Consider the following 19,070-nt stretch of genomic DNA (forward strand, 5'->3'; position numbering starts at 1 on the left):
AATCTATCGTAAAGAATAACATTTGCAATAATTCAATTCTGTTTTCTGTTTTCCATGTGTGATTTATGGACAGGGGAATATTAAAGTATACCGATTGCCCTGTCGTCTTTTCAGCACAAGCTGGCTGTAATCCTCGAAAGAATCGCAATATCTCATGTTTGGGAGAACGAATGCGCGGAGCGTCTTCTGTTTGTTCCGATCTTTTATGCGCCACTTGTCTTTGCCAGGTGTCGTTCACTTCCTCCCCCCTCGAACGTCAAACATCCTTCAAGCATGGAATAAAGAGGAAAAATACACGGGCTTAGTTTCGAAGAATGTTACACGTGACGTCCCTCCCACTCTTTTTTCGAAGCAAACATTCTTCGAGATTCGCAATACCAACAAATCGACTATTTTCCATTAAAAGAATTTAAAGTAGAAGAGACATATATATTCTAAACAGAGATCTCGTATATTTACGATGCCGTTACTTACATCGATAGTATTGGATGCAAGGAAGAAGAATTTATTTGATCAAATAGCCCAATTGGTAAAGCAATGGTTTGACAAGCGAAAGACCTAGATTCAAATCCTAATTTATCAATTCGATCATAGCGGTTCTCTATACTTTTATTCAGTTTCATAGATCATCTCAGAGAATTTTTCATATAATTTGACGATACGAGAGAGTGTTATTTTTAATCCAATGATATTGGAATTGTTAAATATTGCAAACTGAAGAATTAAATTCCTATTACACTGGAAAACAGATTATTCAACTTATTCAACTTATCATTGCTTTCCTCGAGAAATTATATCGCTTACCACAATTTTCCTCGATCCGATTCAAATCATAAACCAGAAAATTCAGCGACAAAATCATGAGAGACAATCTGGAAAATAAGAGATATTCCCGATAATCACGAAAGACTCGCAATTAAAGGTTCTCCTCGTTAAAGAAATCCATCTTCTTTGGCTCCTTTTTTCGCGTTTATTCCCCCTCCCCAGCCCGACCGAAGCTCTCATCCACCGAAGTCTCCACAGGGAGTTTCCGCCGTTCAATAATCTCTCTGTTTAGCCGGCAGGCATTGTTACTAATTACGAAATGTTTCGCGGTAGCGGGACAAAGCGGGGGGCGAGAACAATGGGCGCCGTTCGGGGAGTGGGGGGGAAATTTTTGCAACGACGAGCAATTCGTGGCGAGAAATGAATCGCCCCTGATATTCCAAGTGGCCTGGCGGCCGTTCAATTCCCTAGGAATGTAGGGGGACACGCCATTTTCCACGGTGAATGTGATTAAACGACCACTGGTTTTAGCCAACGTTTGCCCAGTGTTAATAAATTATTAGGTCCAATTGTTGGAGAAACTGGGCGAGTTTCTTCGCGTTTAACGCGAGATTAATGAAATACTATTGGTGGAGAGATGGAATTGAAATAGAAATTTCAATATATCGCGTTCGAAATTGGAACGAATTTTAACTTTACGAATCTTGGACTTTCTCTGCTGGAAAGTCTGCGTTTTTCGACAAAAATTATAAAATATTAATTCAAAAAGAATTATATCGAGTTAAATTAAATATAATAACGAGACAGGTGAGGAAAAGTGAAGAAATTTTTGAAAATATACACGAGTTCTACGAGTGGATTCTTGCTCGATCTCGTAACATTTTACTTTATGCTTCCTCGTGTAAGAAGCGAACGTAATTAATTAATCGACATACTTGGAGTGTTGCGTCAACCAACGTTTCCATATTACAATATCTAATGTAGAGTGACGGCAAGTTTTCAAATTTACGTTCACGCTTTCACAATATAAAAATATATATATATATATATTTATCGGGAAAATATTATTGAAGATATTTATCAAGAACGAATATTTATACACAGTTAAGCCTGAGTATATATAGGTGGATGAATCAGCGATCGATATGTATAGGTCGTGAACGCATAACAGCAACGCAGCTTGCGGCCCGTTTCATTTAGCACGTCACTTTAACGAAGTTAATACTTTGCGAGTTTCATGCCGTATAATGGGCGGCCGTTCATAAATTTTAGCATCTACGACAGTGCACTATACACATGGCCGGCCCACATTGTTGCTGATCAAAGATCATTAAAGGATGTTTAAAGCTATGCAAGCATTTTCGACGATCCTTTTACCCCTATAAGTGATTTTATATCTACAACTTGACCTCTCGTATTATTCGTGGCATACTACATTAAATAATTAATTAATAATTAAATGGAGCATTGAAGATTTTTAAATCTTTATTTTCTGAAAATAAAAATTAAATTAAAATATATATATATTTTTACATATATATATAGAGCATCTCTTTCAATAAATCTAATTTTGATTCACAGAGTATATGTGTCTTAAAAAACACACTTGCAATATTGTCTAATATTGCGTTCAAGTTCAAGAAAGATCGATCGAAAGAGAAAAATAATTCGAAGGATCGCAAGTTTCGCTATATTGAGGGAATAATTTTTATGGGGGCTACGTGACTTTCAGAAATACATTTTCACATGGAATCTTCCTGGACGAGGGTTGAACCAAGTGATTCAGTTCTCGAAGTAGTTCTCTGTGTCTTAGGTATAGGCTGGATAGAGGGGTTCGTGACTTGGGAAAATTAAATTAAAGTCGTGGGATTGGTGGATTGGTGGGTGTTCGTGAAAATTGATGCGACGTAGGTTCAATTATCGACGAAGAGGAAATCTCTTGTGTGACTCTCGCGCGCGCGCGCGCGTAGATAAATTAATTTTTAACTCGGAAAGAGAAATCTCATTAGAGATCCTTGTGTGGTTTTTTTTTTTTACAATTTGTTCTGGCTGAAGATCGATCAGTAACGAGATAATAAAAATTAGGACTGCTGCTTCTATAGCCACTTGAACTGCTAACAATATGCTTACAATACTTTAAAGTTACTCGGATATTTCATTGTTTGATCGTAAAGTAAGTAGTGCTTTGGTAATGAAGGCATTGGATAAAAAAATAAAAGATATTAAACTCGTTATATTTTATATTTTAGTTTTACTTCTTTCGATGAATTTGAATTAAAAAAGAAAATTTTTTTCCGATTACATGCACATTTTAATGGATAAAATTTTTTAGTTTCATCTTAATTGCTATTTCAATTGTCATTAAAAAAAAATTTTAACAATTATTTTAAAAATCTATTTTTTAAAAGTCCAAAACAAAAAATCTATTATTAACTTAAAGATGTCAGTTCATCGAAATCAAATAAGTAAAATCAAACTTGGAATGAAGATATACACAAACCTATCAAATAATCTTGCTAAAAACAAAATCCTCTCTCTCAAAACAAACTCTACAAACCTTACAAACAAAAACAACCGCGACCAAAATATATATATATATAATCGAAGAAGAATCCAAGATTTAAACTTGGACCTTCTTAAACTTGACGACCACTCAACCGTACCCTACGTCTTCACGTGTGTTTACGATTGCAGTTGCAAGGGATCGCGTACGATCGTTCAACGTGGACCATCGAATCCACTTCTGAGCACTCTCGAGGCAAGATTTAGTGTTCCCCCGCGAGAAGCAGATCCTAAAACGTGGCCATAAACTTTTAATCCCTGCTCGCAAGGGGTCGAAGAGTCCATCAACCGAATAGATGCACCGAAGAAACGATGGTTGTTGGTGCTACCTGGATTTTACGGCGAGTCCTGGTGACCTCGTAAGCACGACTCCAGGGTGAAATGGCACGGTTCCAGGAACCGGTTGCTTGTCACCGACTATTAACCCTTCGTCTGGTTATTAATCGATAATTCCATCTCGTTTCATTTTGGATGGCTCGTTCGGATGTGTCATCGCCAGTATGATCGTGGCCATCGTGCGGTTTTTATATCGTTCGACCAATTTATCGCGACGAATGATTTTGTTTTGGAAAGTGTTTCGAATGATGAAATGGAAGAGGAACGAGTGAGCCTTATATTTACTCTTTATACGTTCTTGTTATATTATTACTTCGTATATTCCTCGTGACAAATATTGGTTATTAATTTTCAAATTTAATAAAGATGATCATGCATATTAAAAAGAATAATTTAAGTACTTTAAATATTAAATGAAATGATAAAAATTTGCATAATATGTATATATATATATCATGATCAAAGTTATTCATGACATTGGAAATTTTTATACGTATATAATTTTATATCATTTTATTTAATGTTACATTGTTATTATAGTGATATAACGAAAACTCAATAATGTTTGATAACAATGACAAATTGCACGAATGTGCACGAATTCTTACATCTCAAAAATAAAATATAAGAAGATTACACTTAAAATATAGAACGTATACGAAGATTACAATTTTCTTCTCATCAATTTTCCAGACAATCTGTGGCTCGAGTCGCGAGGATTCGAAGGGATGGATCGATGGTCGAATCAATTTGTCAAAATCAAGGGGAGAAAGGAATGGGGATTAACAGTATCGCTTTGATTAAGTGGTTTTAAATGAAAGTTGGACAGGAGCTGGTGTGCGAGCCACAGCCATCCAAAATGATAACAGTCGGATCGATTCGAGGCGTACGCGATGAAAGAAACGAAAGATTCTTTGAAAGGGCCACACGTGAAACGGTTGTCATCGTTGAGAAGATCATTGGAGGATGGGTTCAGGGTTCAACCACGCTGCGGCTGACATTTAACGAAGGGAATTAAATAATGGTATAAATCATTTTATTAAAGACCGTCGAACCGATACGCGAGAAATTGACCGACATATTCAAAGGTTAGGGACGTGCACGTGTATATTCTCACGTTAATGAAAGATCGGCTTTAAATTAAGTGGGGAACGGGCGAGAGAAATTGAGAGGATTTTTAGATAGTTAAAAATATCGAGAAGGATTCTTTTTATAAGATAAGATTAAAAATTAAATTTCTAAAATTTATTATTTTATAAGATTAGCAGTTTTTAAATGTTACTTCAGTTTCAAGGAATTTTTACTCTTTTGCAAGACTTCTAATCGTTAATTTTCTTTGAAGAAATGCTAAAAATTGATTAAATAATAAAAGATGCGGATTAAATTCAATTTTAATTTGAGAAAATTATCTGCGGCCTTTTGATTGTATTAAAACTATTGGAATCCACGTGATGAATCATAGATACGAAAGTTTATAATAGGATATATATGTATTCAAATTAAATGTTGAATTGTGTAATAAGTCAATCGTGAGATGTAAATTAAAAATCACAAAATTGAGAAAGAAACTTTCTCGATGATAATTCTGCGTAATTACACAGAATTTTATATTAATATACAAAAGTGGATTTGGTTGAAAATTCATGAAAATTATTGTAGTTGGTACACAACATAGATAATGTAAATCTAATCGGTAATATTTGATCAGTGTAATAAGCTAATAAACTTGTTATGGTTACTATCATTATTATACAATTTTCTTGTTAATTTCTGTATCGAAACACAATTCTCCATTTATTTGATCGGGACTAATAATAACAGCTGTTTAGAGAAAGCAAAAATATCGGTCAACACTAGAGAACAATAGAGAACGGTATTAGATTTATTGATCATGCAGATGCAAATAATTGAAGCGATCATGGGTCGATGGCACGTCATCTTTTAATAGATTGTCCAATTTAAAGCGAATAGTATAAATCTTCTTTCGCTGTACGAATTAATGATTGATCTACATATTTTATATTTATTATAAAAAAAAAGAAAAAAAAAAGCGAAAGAAAGCAAAATCGTACTATCGTTCAAACGATAGAAGAATTAGAATCTTTACAGTAATTATTTTAAGATAAATTTTAAAATAACACATTAAAAATTAATTTTGATTTGTAAATTACGAACGTCATTAGTAAATTTCGTTGGATTTAATATTCTATGAATTAATTCATACATATTATCATCATGCAATATTATATGAATTATGCAATATGCCACATTTATTTCGCTTACCTGAATGTTGCAGGAGAAGAATCGCCTCGATGCACCGGTGCACCTGCTGTACCCATTGTCGCTGCAATGATAAAATAATTTTCTAGTAATTAATCTCTCTTTTTCTCTTCAATTTCTGGAAAATTTAACCAAACTAGAATTTCTATCGCGAAACGATAATTATCTCCGTTTTATTTGGAAATTTGGCCAACAAACGTTTCTCCAATCCCTTCGAATCTTCAAATTTCGGTCAAAGATCCAACGATCACGGGCGAAAGCATGGCGGCCTCTATCTCTAATCGGAAATTCACACTCCGTTAAATCTGGTCGATGGTGGTTCCTCGTTAACGAGCTTCTTTCGAGAAAACTCGAAGGAAGTACGGAGGGAAGAATTCTTTCTTTTTTAACCGCCAACATTCCCCAACGAGCCAGTCGAAAAATGCGAGAAATCCGATTCGACCGTCTCCCTTTTTAAATAATTCGCGCGCAATCCTTTCGAGAAAATTGCGCTCCCTCGATCGGTTCCGTCCCAATGAAATTTTCACGTGGAAATCAGGTGAAACGAATGCAACGTATCAGCTTAATGCACTTAAAGCGCAGTTTAAAGCGCGGCTGAATCACCGGCTCGGATTAGTTGAATCGTGCTTGTTGAACTATTCGCTGGGATTTTTTAAAACGCGAGAACTCGAAGGTTTTGAAGATTGTTTTTAAAAAAGATATTTTTTTTTTTCCTCCCTCTTTTGTGTAGAGAGAATGAAAAAATTACGGGAAAAAATTATCGCGGGAAATAACGATATTTTAAATCGAATTTCCTTTTAATTTTTCTTCGATGGATTAACACGTTTTGTAAATAATCGCACTGATGACGCGTAATTTTTGCCTGAAACTGTTTATTTGAAACTGTATTGTAGGATAATTGCACACACATCTAATGAATCTGATCGTCGAGTACGAACGATAATTATTTTTATTACGAATTATTATACATTTGTAAAACAAATCACTGATTATTTCTACGAATATTGCCGATAAATTTCGATATATTCGATCGAGAAAGAAATAAAAATGTGTGCCTTTTACTCGAAAGTGTTCGAATCGTAAACACTTTCGCAATTTCGATTACCTCGCCACCTTCCATATAATCGATCCCCCGTTAAATTAATCAAGCTCGTGCTAATCTAAAATTACGCAGAAATTCTGTTTCGAAATTTAGTTCTGAGAAATCGTGAGTATTTGATCGTAAACTGAAAAGAACCGTAATGCACCGCGATTAAGCCTGACCTACGACACGGTTCTCTATCTCAGCGGTTCTCAATCTGCATGCTCTCTCTAAGGATTCGCTGCGATTATCCAAGCTACATCATTAAATCTCAAAGCTCGTTAAATCAATAACTCAGCTATTGATTAATTTCTCTAAAATAAATGAAGATCCATTGGACACGTACAAACGCGTCTCGTATTTGTACACGAGATTAAACTAAGATTGTTATACGTGTAATAAAAGATTCATAAATATGTAAATTCATTCTTAACTTGGTAATTAAATATTTTATTTTAAAAATAGCTAAATACAAGTTTATCATTAATTATATATATATATATATATCATAAAAGCATATTGTATATTATTAAAAAAAAAAGAAAATTCCTTTTCTCCCATAAATTGAAATATAATAAATAATAAGAAACGAAGTTCCAAATAGAAATGAATTTACAAATTTTAATAACGAATAAATTTAATTAAATTCAATATTTTTCAATCGTACAGAATTATCCACCGAATTATCCACAATCCAAATTTTGATCAATATTCGTTTCCAAATAAACAGTTTTCATTAATAATCCCGTCATTTTAACGATCTGCAACAATACAATATTTATCCACCGAAGATACGAAGGATGCACAAATGAATTGAAAACCTCTGTACACATAGGATCATTCGAAATTCTGCTTTCACGAGATACGATTAGCCCTAGCTTTCACGTTCCCTCGAACGTGTTATTAGCTCTCGATTTCTTCGATACCTGTTAGATCGTTCCACTCGTACGATTTTCCTCCCCTCCCTCTCATTTACGTAACGAAATTCGCGAACGAGCCACTTCCCCGTCCTTTCAAACCCGGAATATATATCCTTTGAAGGCGTCGTCTCCTCAAAGACGGCAGAACCGGAAGCGCCCGGTTCCCGCGATTAATCTCGGCCGAGAGCATCCTTTAGATAAGAAGGATTTACCGTGATTCTTGGGCAAGAAGTTGGCCCGTCAAAAAAATACCCGCGGAAAAGTCCTCGAAGCGTGGAAAGAAGACGGCGGATTGAATTTGTGCAAACCCATCTCTCCACGAGAAATGATGGGATAAAAAATTAATTTTCCATTAATTTTCAGCGAAGGATTGAAACCGTTTCGCGGGAACGTTTGGGATTTCAACAAGACCGTCTTCCAGTTATCCCGTAATTAATATTAAAAGAAAATTGTAAATGCGAGGAGAAACCTCGTGAATATTAATACGCGATCATGGAAATGGGAAAGGATTGCAGCAACTTGTGCAAGACATTGTAATTTGTTATTTTGTATACTTTTTTTTATATTCTTAATTTGACTGGATATTTAATCGAGATTCTGTTCAAATATTTTCTTTGTAGTTTTACATTGGAAGAATTTTATAATTGATAGTGTTTCCATTCCATTCTTTGAAATTCACATTCGTATCAATATCATTTGTACGTCATAGATCCTTACACTTTACCGTTCAAAACTTACTAATATACAATATATGCACAAAATTACAAAGCGAAAGAGTTATCGGTTAAAAAGTAATAAAATAAAGACAAGTGGATCAAGATCGACACTGGAAACAATTAATACTCACTCGATGTCGAGACACTGCCTGGTCTGATGGGCGACACCACCACCACACGACCTGGAACAGGAGCTGGCCGACGACCAGGGCCCCCAAGTTCCTCGTTCAGCCTCGTCCGTGTCCAGCACAAAACTGCTTGGCAGATAGCTCTCCCCATGTTGTCGGCGATGTCTTTCGTGCCTCAATTTTATGTGATGCTGGAACAGAATCGGGGAAACACCACTTAGCAACGCCATTCTCGTCCGCTACGGCGAAGGGTAGCTAGAGGGGAGAAGAACGTGGGAACATCTGAGGAACTGTCTTGCTTAAGTGCACCTTTTATTCACCTGCATCACGTCTGCAGTGCATGCAATGGGTGCATTGGTGACCTTGGTGGGGAAACAGCGTAGGCGTGATCCCTTTATCGGTCGGCCTCGATAAGGTATAAGCTTTTAGCGGTGATGAACGACCACTCGCGACAAGGGTGAACTACGTTATCGTTCCTAGCAAGTGTGTATTCGATCGGTTTATGGGCTAGATCCACGTTAAAATGGCTGTTCAAGTGTGTGGTTTTCTTTTCGCACGCATCCGGGAATAGGAGAAGAGTTTCGAATGATTTTATTCTTTCGATTTCGTTTGCTATCACGTGTGACATTTTAGATTATTCAAGATTGGTTATTAATTTTCGTGAAATTTATTCAATAAGTATGAATAGTGTAAGATTAATTTCTAAATTTCCATTTCTTTCCATTGTTTAAACATATAGATTATGAGTTATTTTGAATAATTTTTATTGTAATGATTTAATGTATTAATAATTTATTTACTTAATTTTTGATAAGCAACTTTTTCTTCGATATTCTTCCAAAAGTCGTACACAAGTATTTTCATCGTATCCTCTTCCTATGTATTATTCCATTTATATAAACAAATTAACGTCATCCATCCTTCCAACTACTACTCTCTGCCACGAAGGAAGCAACGACTCCACGGTCATCTCCCACTTTCATCCTCGCAAATTAGAAATCTCGAAGGAATATCACAGCGGTATCCCTCGCTTCTGGGTTGACCCAGAAAGAAAAGCTTGGAGATTAATATCCAAGCAAATAGGGCGACAATCGCGCGATCTTGGAAGGATTCCCATCCTTTCCACTCTCCCCTCTCCGTTTATCGCATTTCTTTCACCTTTAAAACGACCCTCGCATAATGTTTCCACCATTTTCTGGCACCATTCCAACCAGGTTTGCATTGGCCGGTTGTAAAGTGCATGCCCTCCCAAATAAAATTATTTAAAATTATTTCTCTCGACACTTTTATGCACTTCAACTTCTCCTCCTCTTCCCTACACACACACATACTTATCATTCAACGATCTTTATCGTTCATTCGGCACTCCCCAGATCCAACAGAGACACCATTTGCACTTTAACCCTCTCTTTCCCTATACACGTAACATTTTCCTTATTCAACCAATCTTTATCGTTTACTCGCAATCTCCAGATCCAACAAAGACACTTTTTTGCACTTCTTCAATCTCTCCTTTTCGTTCCTCCCTATACACGTTACACGCGTTACATTCTCCTCGATTCAACGATCTTTATCGTTTACCTCCACTTTTCAGATCCCGTTGGATCCCGAATAAACTAAGTAATGGGAAAGGATGGAAAACGTCGGTCGCCTCGAATCCAAAGGAAAGGAGAAGTTCGTTCCGTGTTCGACTGGCGTTGGTCGGTACACAGTTCCTCGAGATTATTAGGTCCTCGAAGGAAGTTGGCAGGAGTTTCCTTGGTAGCCGGTTCAAACTTGTCCCACGGGGTGAGTTAACCTCGCGGCACAATTTGGAAAGTTTCGTTGATCGAGGTGTATCTCGGCACCGATAAATAGCCGTGATAAATGAACCGGGCGAGGGCCCGTTCATTTTTCATCGACTTTATTAAATTTCTTGCAGTTCTCCAACGCTTGAACCCGTATTTACGAAGCAATGTAATCGGCCCACCATAGGTCGGGGTAATGATCGAGAGGAACGATCTGGCGCGAGAAAAAGTTAAGTTAAACGAATTTTTTCTTCTCTCTCTCTTTTTTTTTCTTCTCGACGAGATATTTATCTCGAAATGATATATACGAGGAGAAGGTATCTCGGTGCACTTCAAAGAGATCAGTTTTTATCAGATGATTGATAAGGGAATTATCCGTTAAATTATCTTTTTGGAGAAGTATTTAGGTATTTCGAAATTTTGCAAACACTCCGAATATTTTTTTCAATTTTTAGGATCTCTTAAACCTCGATACTTGAGAATTATTTTTCTAATTTTTCTAATTTTTAGATTTCTTCTGAAAAAAAATTTCCAAATTTTTAAACATCAATTTATTTCGTTATACAATTTATAGAATTATTCTTAATTTTTAAAAAATTCGAAAAATAACCCATACGAATAATAACCCCGACAAATTGAAGATAAAAATACAAGTAAGATCTCTCGAGGGACGAAACGTGGAACAAATTCTCGTACAACCTGTTCTGATATCGAACGGTGTGTCGGTGGATAATTGCTTCGAAATTGTTTCGTTCGGGGCATCCGGTGAAAACCAATTTAAGGTTCACCTGCGGGTTAACTACTATTTTATATTCGAATAATCGGCAAAGACAGGCGAGGAGAATGAGAAGAGATGCTTTGAGATACAATGCGTAATCGTACAGCACGCTCAATAATCGGGGAAGAAAAACTTTATCCGATTAACAAGTTACAACTCGAAGACTTCATATCGCGGCTTATGTTTCAACTTTGACGAGATCGTGAAACGAGATTTCCCGAGAGTTACTTAACGCAAAGGCCCACGTTTGAATAAATCAATGCTGTTATCCAACGTCTCCAACTGGCTCGACCAAGATTCGAAGATTTTATAAACTTGACATTGAATTACCTGTATAATTCTTTACGCGCGTCGATCAATTTTAAAATAGCAAGATTTCTATTTACACTAATGATGAAAAGGAGAATTAAACATTAAACAAGTAATTTCTCCACTCGATTTTTATCAAGACAAAAATATTAGAAAATTTATGAATTAATGGTTATGACTTTCCGGATTTATCTCTTCAAAAATTCTCAAATCTTGTTAAACATAGTAAAAAAAAAAAAAAATAATGGCTTTAATTGCAAATTGTTATTTACCATAAGATTTTCAAATTAATTCAATCGTTAAATAATTATAGAATCTTTAAAATTCTCGAACACAACAAAGAAGAGAGAATAAAAATGCACTTTCGAAAGTAATATAGATTTACAAATATCATAAACAATTCACAAATTAAAAATTCCAATACAGTGCTCTTAATCATTCGTTAAAATCCCTCTACTACCTCTAGTTCCAAAATAAAAAAGAAAAAAAAAACCCATCCATCTCTCGCTTTCCTTCGTTGTAAATCGATCCTGACGGATCCTTCGTTAACCTTTTGTTCGAGCTCGAAGGGGTACGCTCGCGAAACCGGAAGTCGACCGCGTATCCACAGAGAGAGAGAAAGAGAGAGAGAGAGACGTCGAAAAATTACGATTCCCTTTGCGAGTTCGCGCGTAAATTACACCGTCACCGGTTCTTCTCCCGTCGAACACGAAGAAACTCGCGTTTTAACGCGCCTCCTCTTCGAGGCATGGACCTCTCAGCGAATGTGTTTTGCGAACGTCGAATCGCGTCCACGTCGGTTTTATAGTCACCCACGTCGCCATTATTATATATATTCTCACGTTACATCTCCACATCGACACACGGCACAGATGCTCCTAGCTAGGAAAAGAAAAGCTCGCGCGTAGAAACGCCTCTCCTCCGGCCCAGCCCATGTGCTCTCCCACGCTCCACAAAAATCCACGTACAGCTGTATCAAACTTATTTACGGCTTGCAGCCGGTGATCTTTTATTTTTTATTTTTTTTTTTTGTCTCTCTTTTCGCGGCCGCGGCTGTCAAGGGGAAGGGAAAAAAAGCGTGGACGAGAGGAGAGGAGCTTTGAAGCTCGATACGATTTCGCGACGCATCTCTAATTGCGACTGGAGAGGGGGGAATGCAAAGGGAATGAAAATATCTTCTTCTGGAATTAAAACCCTCGTCCTGAACCGATATTCTGAGATTTTTTCCGTCTCGATGCTAAGGATTGGAAAGCGTTATCGTTTGTTTGAAAGCTTCGTAAGCTGCGGGTGGACGAATGATAGGGAACGAATGAGAGGAAGGTGTTGTTGTGTGCTTTGAGACGTTGCGTGAAGTAATTGGATCTGGGTTTTACGCTTAATAATTTCTGCTTTCACATCTTTCTTTCTTTTTTGATAAATTGAATTAATCCATCGATAATGATAATTTGAAAGCGTGCGACAATTTTCTTAACATTTATAAATACCATAAAACATCGCAATAGATGAAATTTATAAAGAGATATAAAATATTTAATAAGCAGAATTCGTATTATTTAAAGGATGGAACAGATATCCCAAAAAAATATACAATTGAAATATTCGAAGATCTCTTTTTCTAAAAACTCCAATTTACTCGATTTGAGAGAGAGCAGAACAAGAGAACACAGGAGAAAAATTCAGATTTGTCCAACGCATGCCACCGCATTCCCAGAACCATTTCAATTAAGAGGGGTGGAAGGCGGCCTCGCTCAATTCGCCCCATGACACGCGACCCACGCGTAAGATTCACCGGGCAGCTGGTGCAGATTCCAAGATCTCGAATAATTATCAATGACTCACTCCCAATTCCCTTTGAATACCGCAAGGAAGATGTTGGGAAGACGTTAGGAATTGGGGTCTCCGTCAATTCTCTCACAGCAATGTAGCAGCGATCACGACGATCTGCTGCCAGCCCGCGATAAATCAAGTAATTAAAACGTTGCCTCTGCGATGACTAACCGTGCGAGGCCCAGCTGCTTTAGAAGAGAGAGAAGGTTTACATCATCGGTCGACACACGCGATCGACTATTTCTGAGGCCGAGACCGCGACGGACGGCGCGTTTCAATTGCAATTAAATTGCGTCCAATTATGGCGGCCGCAATTCAACTTACACTACCGGCTTTCTACTTTTTCCCCGTTTTAATCGGTGGAATAAGAGTCACGGATTAACCCAGTTCCCGCGAGTCGCGTCGAGTGTCTGTCATTTTGAGGCTGGTTTATTTGTGGAACGTTGTCTGATGACCATACGCCTCATCGAGACGTGTATGCGGCATGTACACGCTATGGGATTATTGGACACGGTGAGTCATATCACACCGTCCGTATTCTTGATAACTTTTAATTATCCGATGTGCGAGACGGCTGTGTGGAATTGTATGGAAATCGCGTAATTTCGAAAGGAATTGTCACGGTGAAACGTCATCACTTTTTATAGTTAAATGGCATTTTATATATATGTTAAACGACGTTGATGATCTGGAATTCTTTTAAATGGGAATATATAGTTTGGGTTACATAAAAAACCATGTCAATTTTTTCCCGAGAAATCTCTGAAAATGTGTTTCCACATTTTTGGAATGTTATATAAATTTTGAATTCTTCATTTTGCGTAGATTCGTCAGAAAAATAGGATGAATTTTCTATAAGAGAAATGTTAAATTTTTATCCTCGAAATTGATTTAATCGGTTGGATGGACTTTTTCAAAAGTAGATTTTGGATTTTAATTCGAAATACCTTGATAAGGTATTCGTTAAGGTTCGGTAATAATTCGAGTAATTCCCCGAGTAAATTCCAGTAATACCAAAATTCCCCGTGTAAATTTGAATTTTACGAGATTTGGTTAGAAATTATCACGACCTGGGACAAATTATTTCACCGTCCATTTGGCCGGCCGTGCTCATTCCAAATGTGCATTTAGAGTCGTGCGCGAATGCCGTGCCACAATTACACAAATTATGTCAAAGAATGCGTTTAACCCCTTGCGATATTCAGCCGTATACTATACCCGTCGCTGCATTAAAGCGGGACGATCGTTCAACCGTTTCTGACATCAAAGCGGGGACCTTACAATTGCTAAAGGTTTACGACGTTCCACGGACGGCTGGCTAATTTATGCTAATACGAGGTGGTTACGCGTCGAGGAAGTGCAACGTCCGCACCTTTGCGGCTTGACGCGTAGCCATTGCAGAAAGATGTTGTCCAAACGATCGTGGAAAACCGGAGAGGAACAGCATTTGCCCTTTAACGATCTTCCATCTCGTCCCGATTTTTTATTTTTTCAACAATCGAACGTACCAACATTTGAATGTTACATAAATTCAAAGGAAATCTAGAATGAAATATTTGAAAGCTCCAAGGTTATCGCGATTTATCGCGAGAATTCACAAGGTTTCGAAGATCAAGCTTCATTCAAAGTTTCCAAAAAAAGAAAGAAGAAAGAATTTCGAGAAAGTTTAAGAGAAACTATTAAATTGAAAATTCTCGAGATGCATTTGTTCCTCGAGTTCTTTACAAAACTCTAAATTATTCTAAAAATATCCTTTTATCAATTTCTGTCAATCGAATCTCCTTCCACTCTTAAAATTTTCATTCAAATCAATCACTAGAAGATAGTAAACAAATTTATCACGGATATTGTTAAGACGCATTAATCCTTCGATCGCGATTTCCATTCATTGGCCAATTTCCATCGAAATCGAACACGATCGACACGGATCGAAGGAATCTCGACGCCGTCGATCATCTCGCTCGTTTCTATGATCGATCCTGTACTCGATTAGCCGCGGCATTGGTTCCGGCGCATCGCACGTCTGCCGTGGCGAGATACGAAACGTAACCTGTTAACAGTGAAACATAATCCAATATCACGGGGGCAACGATCCGCGGGAGAGGCTTTCTGCGACCGATCGAATAACTCTCACATCCGTGCCACCGCTTCTCCGCGTCGAGATTAACATAATCTCGATGACAGTGAATTAAGCTGCTCGATCGTGTACCCTTACCCGTCACCCTCGTCCACGATAAAACGATCGCCCCTTCCATTCTCCGGATATCCCCGCTCGTTCGAAAACCATTTCACAGCATAAGTTTCACTCGTCTCGAAATATTTTCAAATGTTGTTAAATTTATTCAAGAGAAATACGTTTGATCGTAGTATTAATTTTAATATGAAAAAAAAAAAAAAAATGTAAAGTTGTAACGAAAAATGTAAATATACGAGTCGATTTCCTTCATTTTAATTCGGATATTCGGATTTCGAAGAGGACAAAATTTGAGAATTAATAAAAATTGAGAATTAATAATCGACGTTTCTATGGCATTATTCGTTTAAAAGGAAGAATTTCGTTCTTCGACGAAAGAGGAAGATTCGAAATATAAAATATATTTTTGTCGAATTATTTTCGTGGTCCAATAAACGGAACATTAGTGGTCAGATAAGCACGAATGCTTTTTGGTAGCAACGTCCTGGCAATAACTTCTCGTTGCAAGAAATTGATCATTAATCAGGCACACCATGAATTCGTGTTATAGAAGGTGGGGCCAGAGTTTGGAACAAAAACGAGGATTTAAACGCATCGACTTACCACATCCGAGCCACTTGTACTCGTGAAACTCTGGAATAGTTGGCATCGTTGGAAAGATTCACGCGCGGCATTCCACCCTTTGGATCTTAACTTTTCTGGCAATCGTTTCTTAATTAACCAAAGAAACGGCCAGATTTCTTTCCGTGATTCCGTTATATATAAATTGAGAGATTAAACCCTTCGTAATTTAATGGAACGTTTAGTTTAAATTTTGCCATCACGTTTCGTTGCACGCCCACTGAAACTGAAACTTGGTATGCCGGTCGAGGAACGCGTCGAAGTCACGTTTTCTCTGTTCATTCAACTTTCTCTGTTGTAATTGGAACAACGAAATGGAGAAATAAAAAAAAAAAAAATATCATCGCTCTCGATATATTTATAAATATATATATTTATCAATTGCAATTACTTTTAAGAATTTTAACAAAGTAAAATAGCTTCAAGCTATACGTATTGTAATTAATCCTTGAACTATGGGGCATAGAATGATCGATCTTCCACGTATAATTTTTAAGTCTTCGAAAAGTATAACAATGTGCTAAGTATGCATATGTGTAAAAAGGAGAATAAGAAAAAGTATAATGAATATAATGAGGATGATTGGTGAAAGTGAGAAGCTGAAAGTAGCTGTGAAAATAACGAGGCACGAAATTGATATTTTTCGATCTCGTTCATTCCATTGTATTATTAAATATTCTCATGATACCTTTTGATATTATTCCTCAAATTTCGCTTCATAAATATTTTATTAAATTTGCATATTTTATTATACTATATTTCTTTTATTAATTAAGTGACTGGCAATGAAAATATGACTCGTCATTTCATTCTCTTAATAACTTTCTGAATTCCTTTCTCTTTCTCCTTTCTCTTTTCATTACATCTCTCTATTGTGACAATTTATATATTTATGTATTTCTGAATTTCATATTTATATAAATTTCTCGAACATTAGAATGGCCACGGTATCTAGTTTAACACGATTTAACACGAGTACACATTTTTTCCTTTCTTTCGAAGAATAAATAATAATAACGAAAAATTATTTTATTGATTTCAAGCAAAAAATTGGCTATAAAATTTATTATATATGCTTTTGACACTGGCATAATATACGTCCTTTTCCCTCGTCATCGCCGTTCATTCTCTTCTTCTCCTAACTTTCACTGCCATTGTCAAATGCATCGCATCAATCCTTGTTCCACAAGAGAGAAAGAAAGAAAAAAAAAAAAAAGACTCAACTTTCAAAAAACTTTCATTCCATTCGTTCGACTAATTATCCCAACACACAATCAAATATTTTTTCCGCTCTCGACAGTATTTACAATACCCCTCCCCTCCCCAAAAAACACCATTACTATTCTGAAAATAATCGAAAAACGTTCGATCACGAAACGCGGACAGAGGCTACTACTAACCGTACCTGTGACCAGGCCCCTCGAAATTCGGCGATGGTACGAGATTGCGCTTGGAGAAGAGTTAATTAAACGGTTCGGGGAAGTCGATGTCGCCCGGGTCAGTCGATGAACCGTGAACGATCCAACGCGCGCACACCTTTCCCTTAATAATATCGAGGCGCGTATATATTCGTCCGACGCGCACGAGGACGAATCCCGGCCTCGAAATCGCGCAAACGGTTTCGCCTGCTCGAGATCCACATCTCTGACACGCCGTTGACGAGCCGTCGCTCCAACCCTCGCGCGTGTTAACGACCGCTTCGTTTTTCTCGTCCTCGCTATTTTCGCGGTGGAGGGAATTGCCGAATCTTCGAGCAAGGATGGACAATGAATTATATATCGATTTGACGATGATAATGATGATGATGTTGACGTGAGTATAAAAGGGGTAAATTTGATGAATGGATATATTATTGGGTAGAGTTTTTGTTTTTTTGTTTTTGTGATTTAGTTGATATCGATATTGAAATTGGCGAGGTTGAATATTAAAGAGGAGAATTTGTGAAACTTGTTTTTTATATGCGCAATCTTTCGAATTATTAATTCTATTTTTTTAGTACAGTATATTAAATTTTCAGGTTTATCGAAATTCGATGCACTTATTTTATCGAAGTTCTTTAAAGGAGAAGAATTTTATATCATTTTATATGAGAAGGGATTAAAGCCTGCGATACATAATTTATTATGGAATTTAATATTTTTATCTTTGAAGAACAAGGGGTTTATTTGTGTTATTCGTAATAGAAAATTCAGCATTGAATTCTATTAATAAAAATGAAAGAATAATTTAAAACTTGATCAAAAACTTGAAGATAACAGTAATTAACATTCTAAAGTATATTCATAAATAATAACAATCACAAATTATCGTATTTCTTAACTATTTTAATCCACAAATCTTGGCTTTTGTGTGTTTTTTTTTTTTTTTTTTTACGTTTTATTTACTACTTATTCCACCAAGATAAAATTAAAACTTGCCTCTATCTACTTTTTCCAATTTACATCGAAACCGCGAAGAAGCAGCCACGTAATATAAAAGGAAAAACGAACGAATTAACGTTCGTGAAACGTAAAGAAAGAACGCAGATCCAGAAAACAAAAGGCGTAATTGCGAGAAATACTTGGCCACTAACTTTTCGAACAACTGTTTTATCTCTCCTCTTCTTAAGAACACGTTTTAGAAGAAAACACGGGAAAAGCGGAATAATAGGAAGATCTTTAAAGCGAGGAAAAAATTAGTCACGCTTTTCACGTCGCGTGAGAAATGAAGAATGTGGAGAAATTAGCTTCCGTGCTAATTCGAAAATCGCATGCAGGCGACAATACA

At 36.7% G+C, this 19,070-nt stretch overlaps 1 protein-coding gene across 7 annotated transcripts in view; it reads right to left on the reverse strand.

The window, feature by feature from the left end:
* LOC122715174 (papilin) overlaps positions 1-19,070 on the reverse strand; it is a 139,042-nt gene that overhangs the window by 25,296 nt on the left and 94,676 nt on the right. For all 7 annotated transcript variants that reach the window (XM_043937125.1, XM_043937129.1, XM_043937128.1 and 4 more), the window contains exons 3-4: positions 8,792-8,979; positions 5,947-6,007 (exon numbers count right to left, since the gene is read on the reverse strand). In XM_043937125.1, coding sequence (XP_043793060.1) covers positions 5,947-6,007; positions 8,792-8,979 — 249 coding nt within the window. The remainder of the gene's footprint in view (positions 1-5,946; positions 6,008-8,791; positions 8,980-19,070) is intronic.

Source organism: Apis laboriosa, unplaced genomic scaffold, assembly GCF_014066325.1.
Source record: "Apis laboriosa isolate Shangri-la unplaced genomic scaffold, ASM1406632v1 scaffold34_cov151, whole genome shotgun sequence".
Taxonomy (NCBI): Eukaryota; Metazoa; Arthropoda; class Insecta; order Hymenoptera; family Apidae; genus Apis; species Apis laboriosa.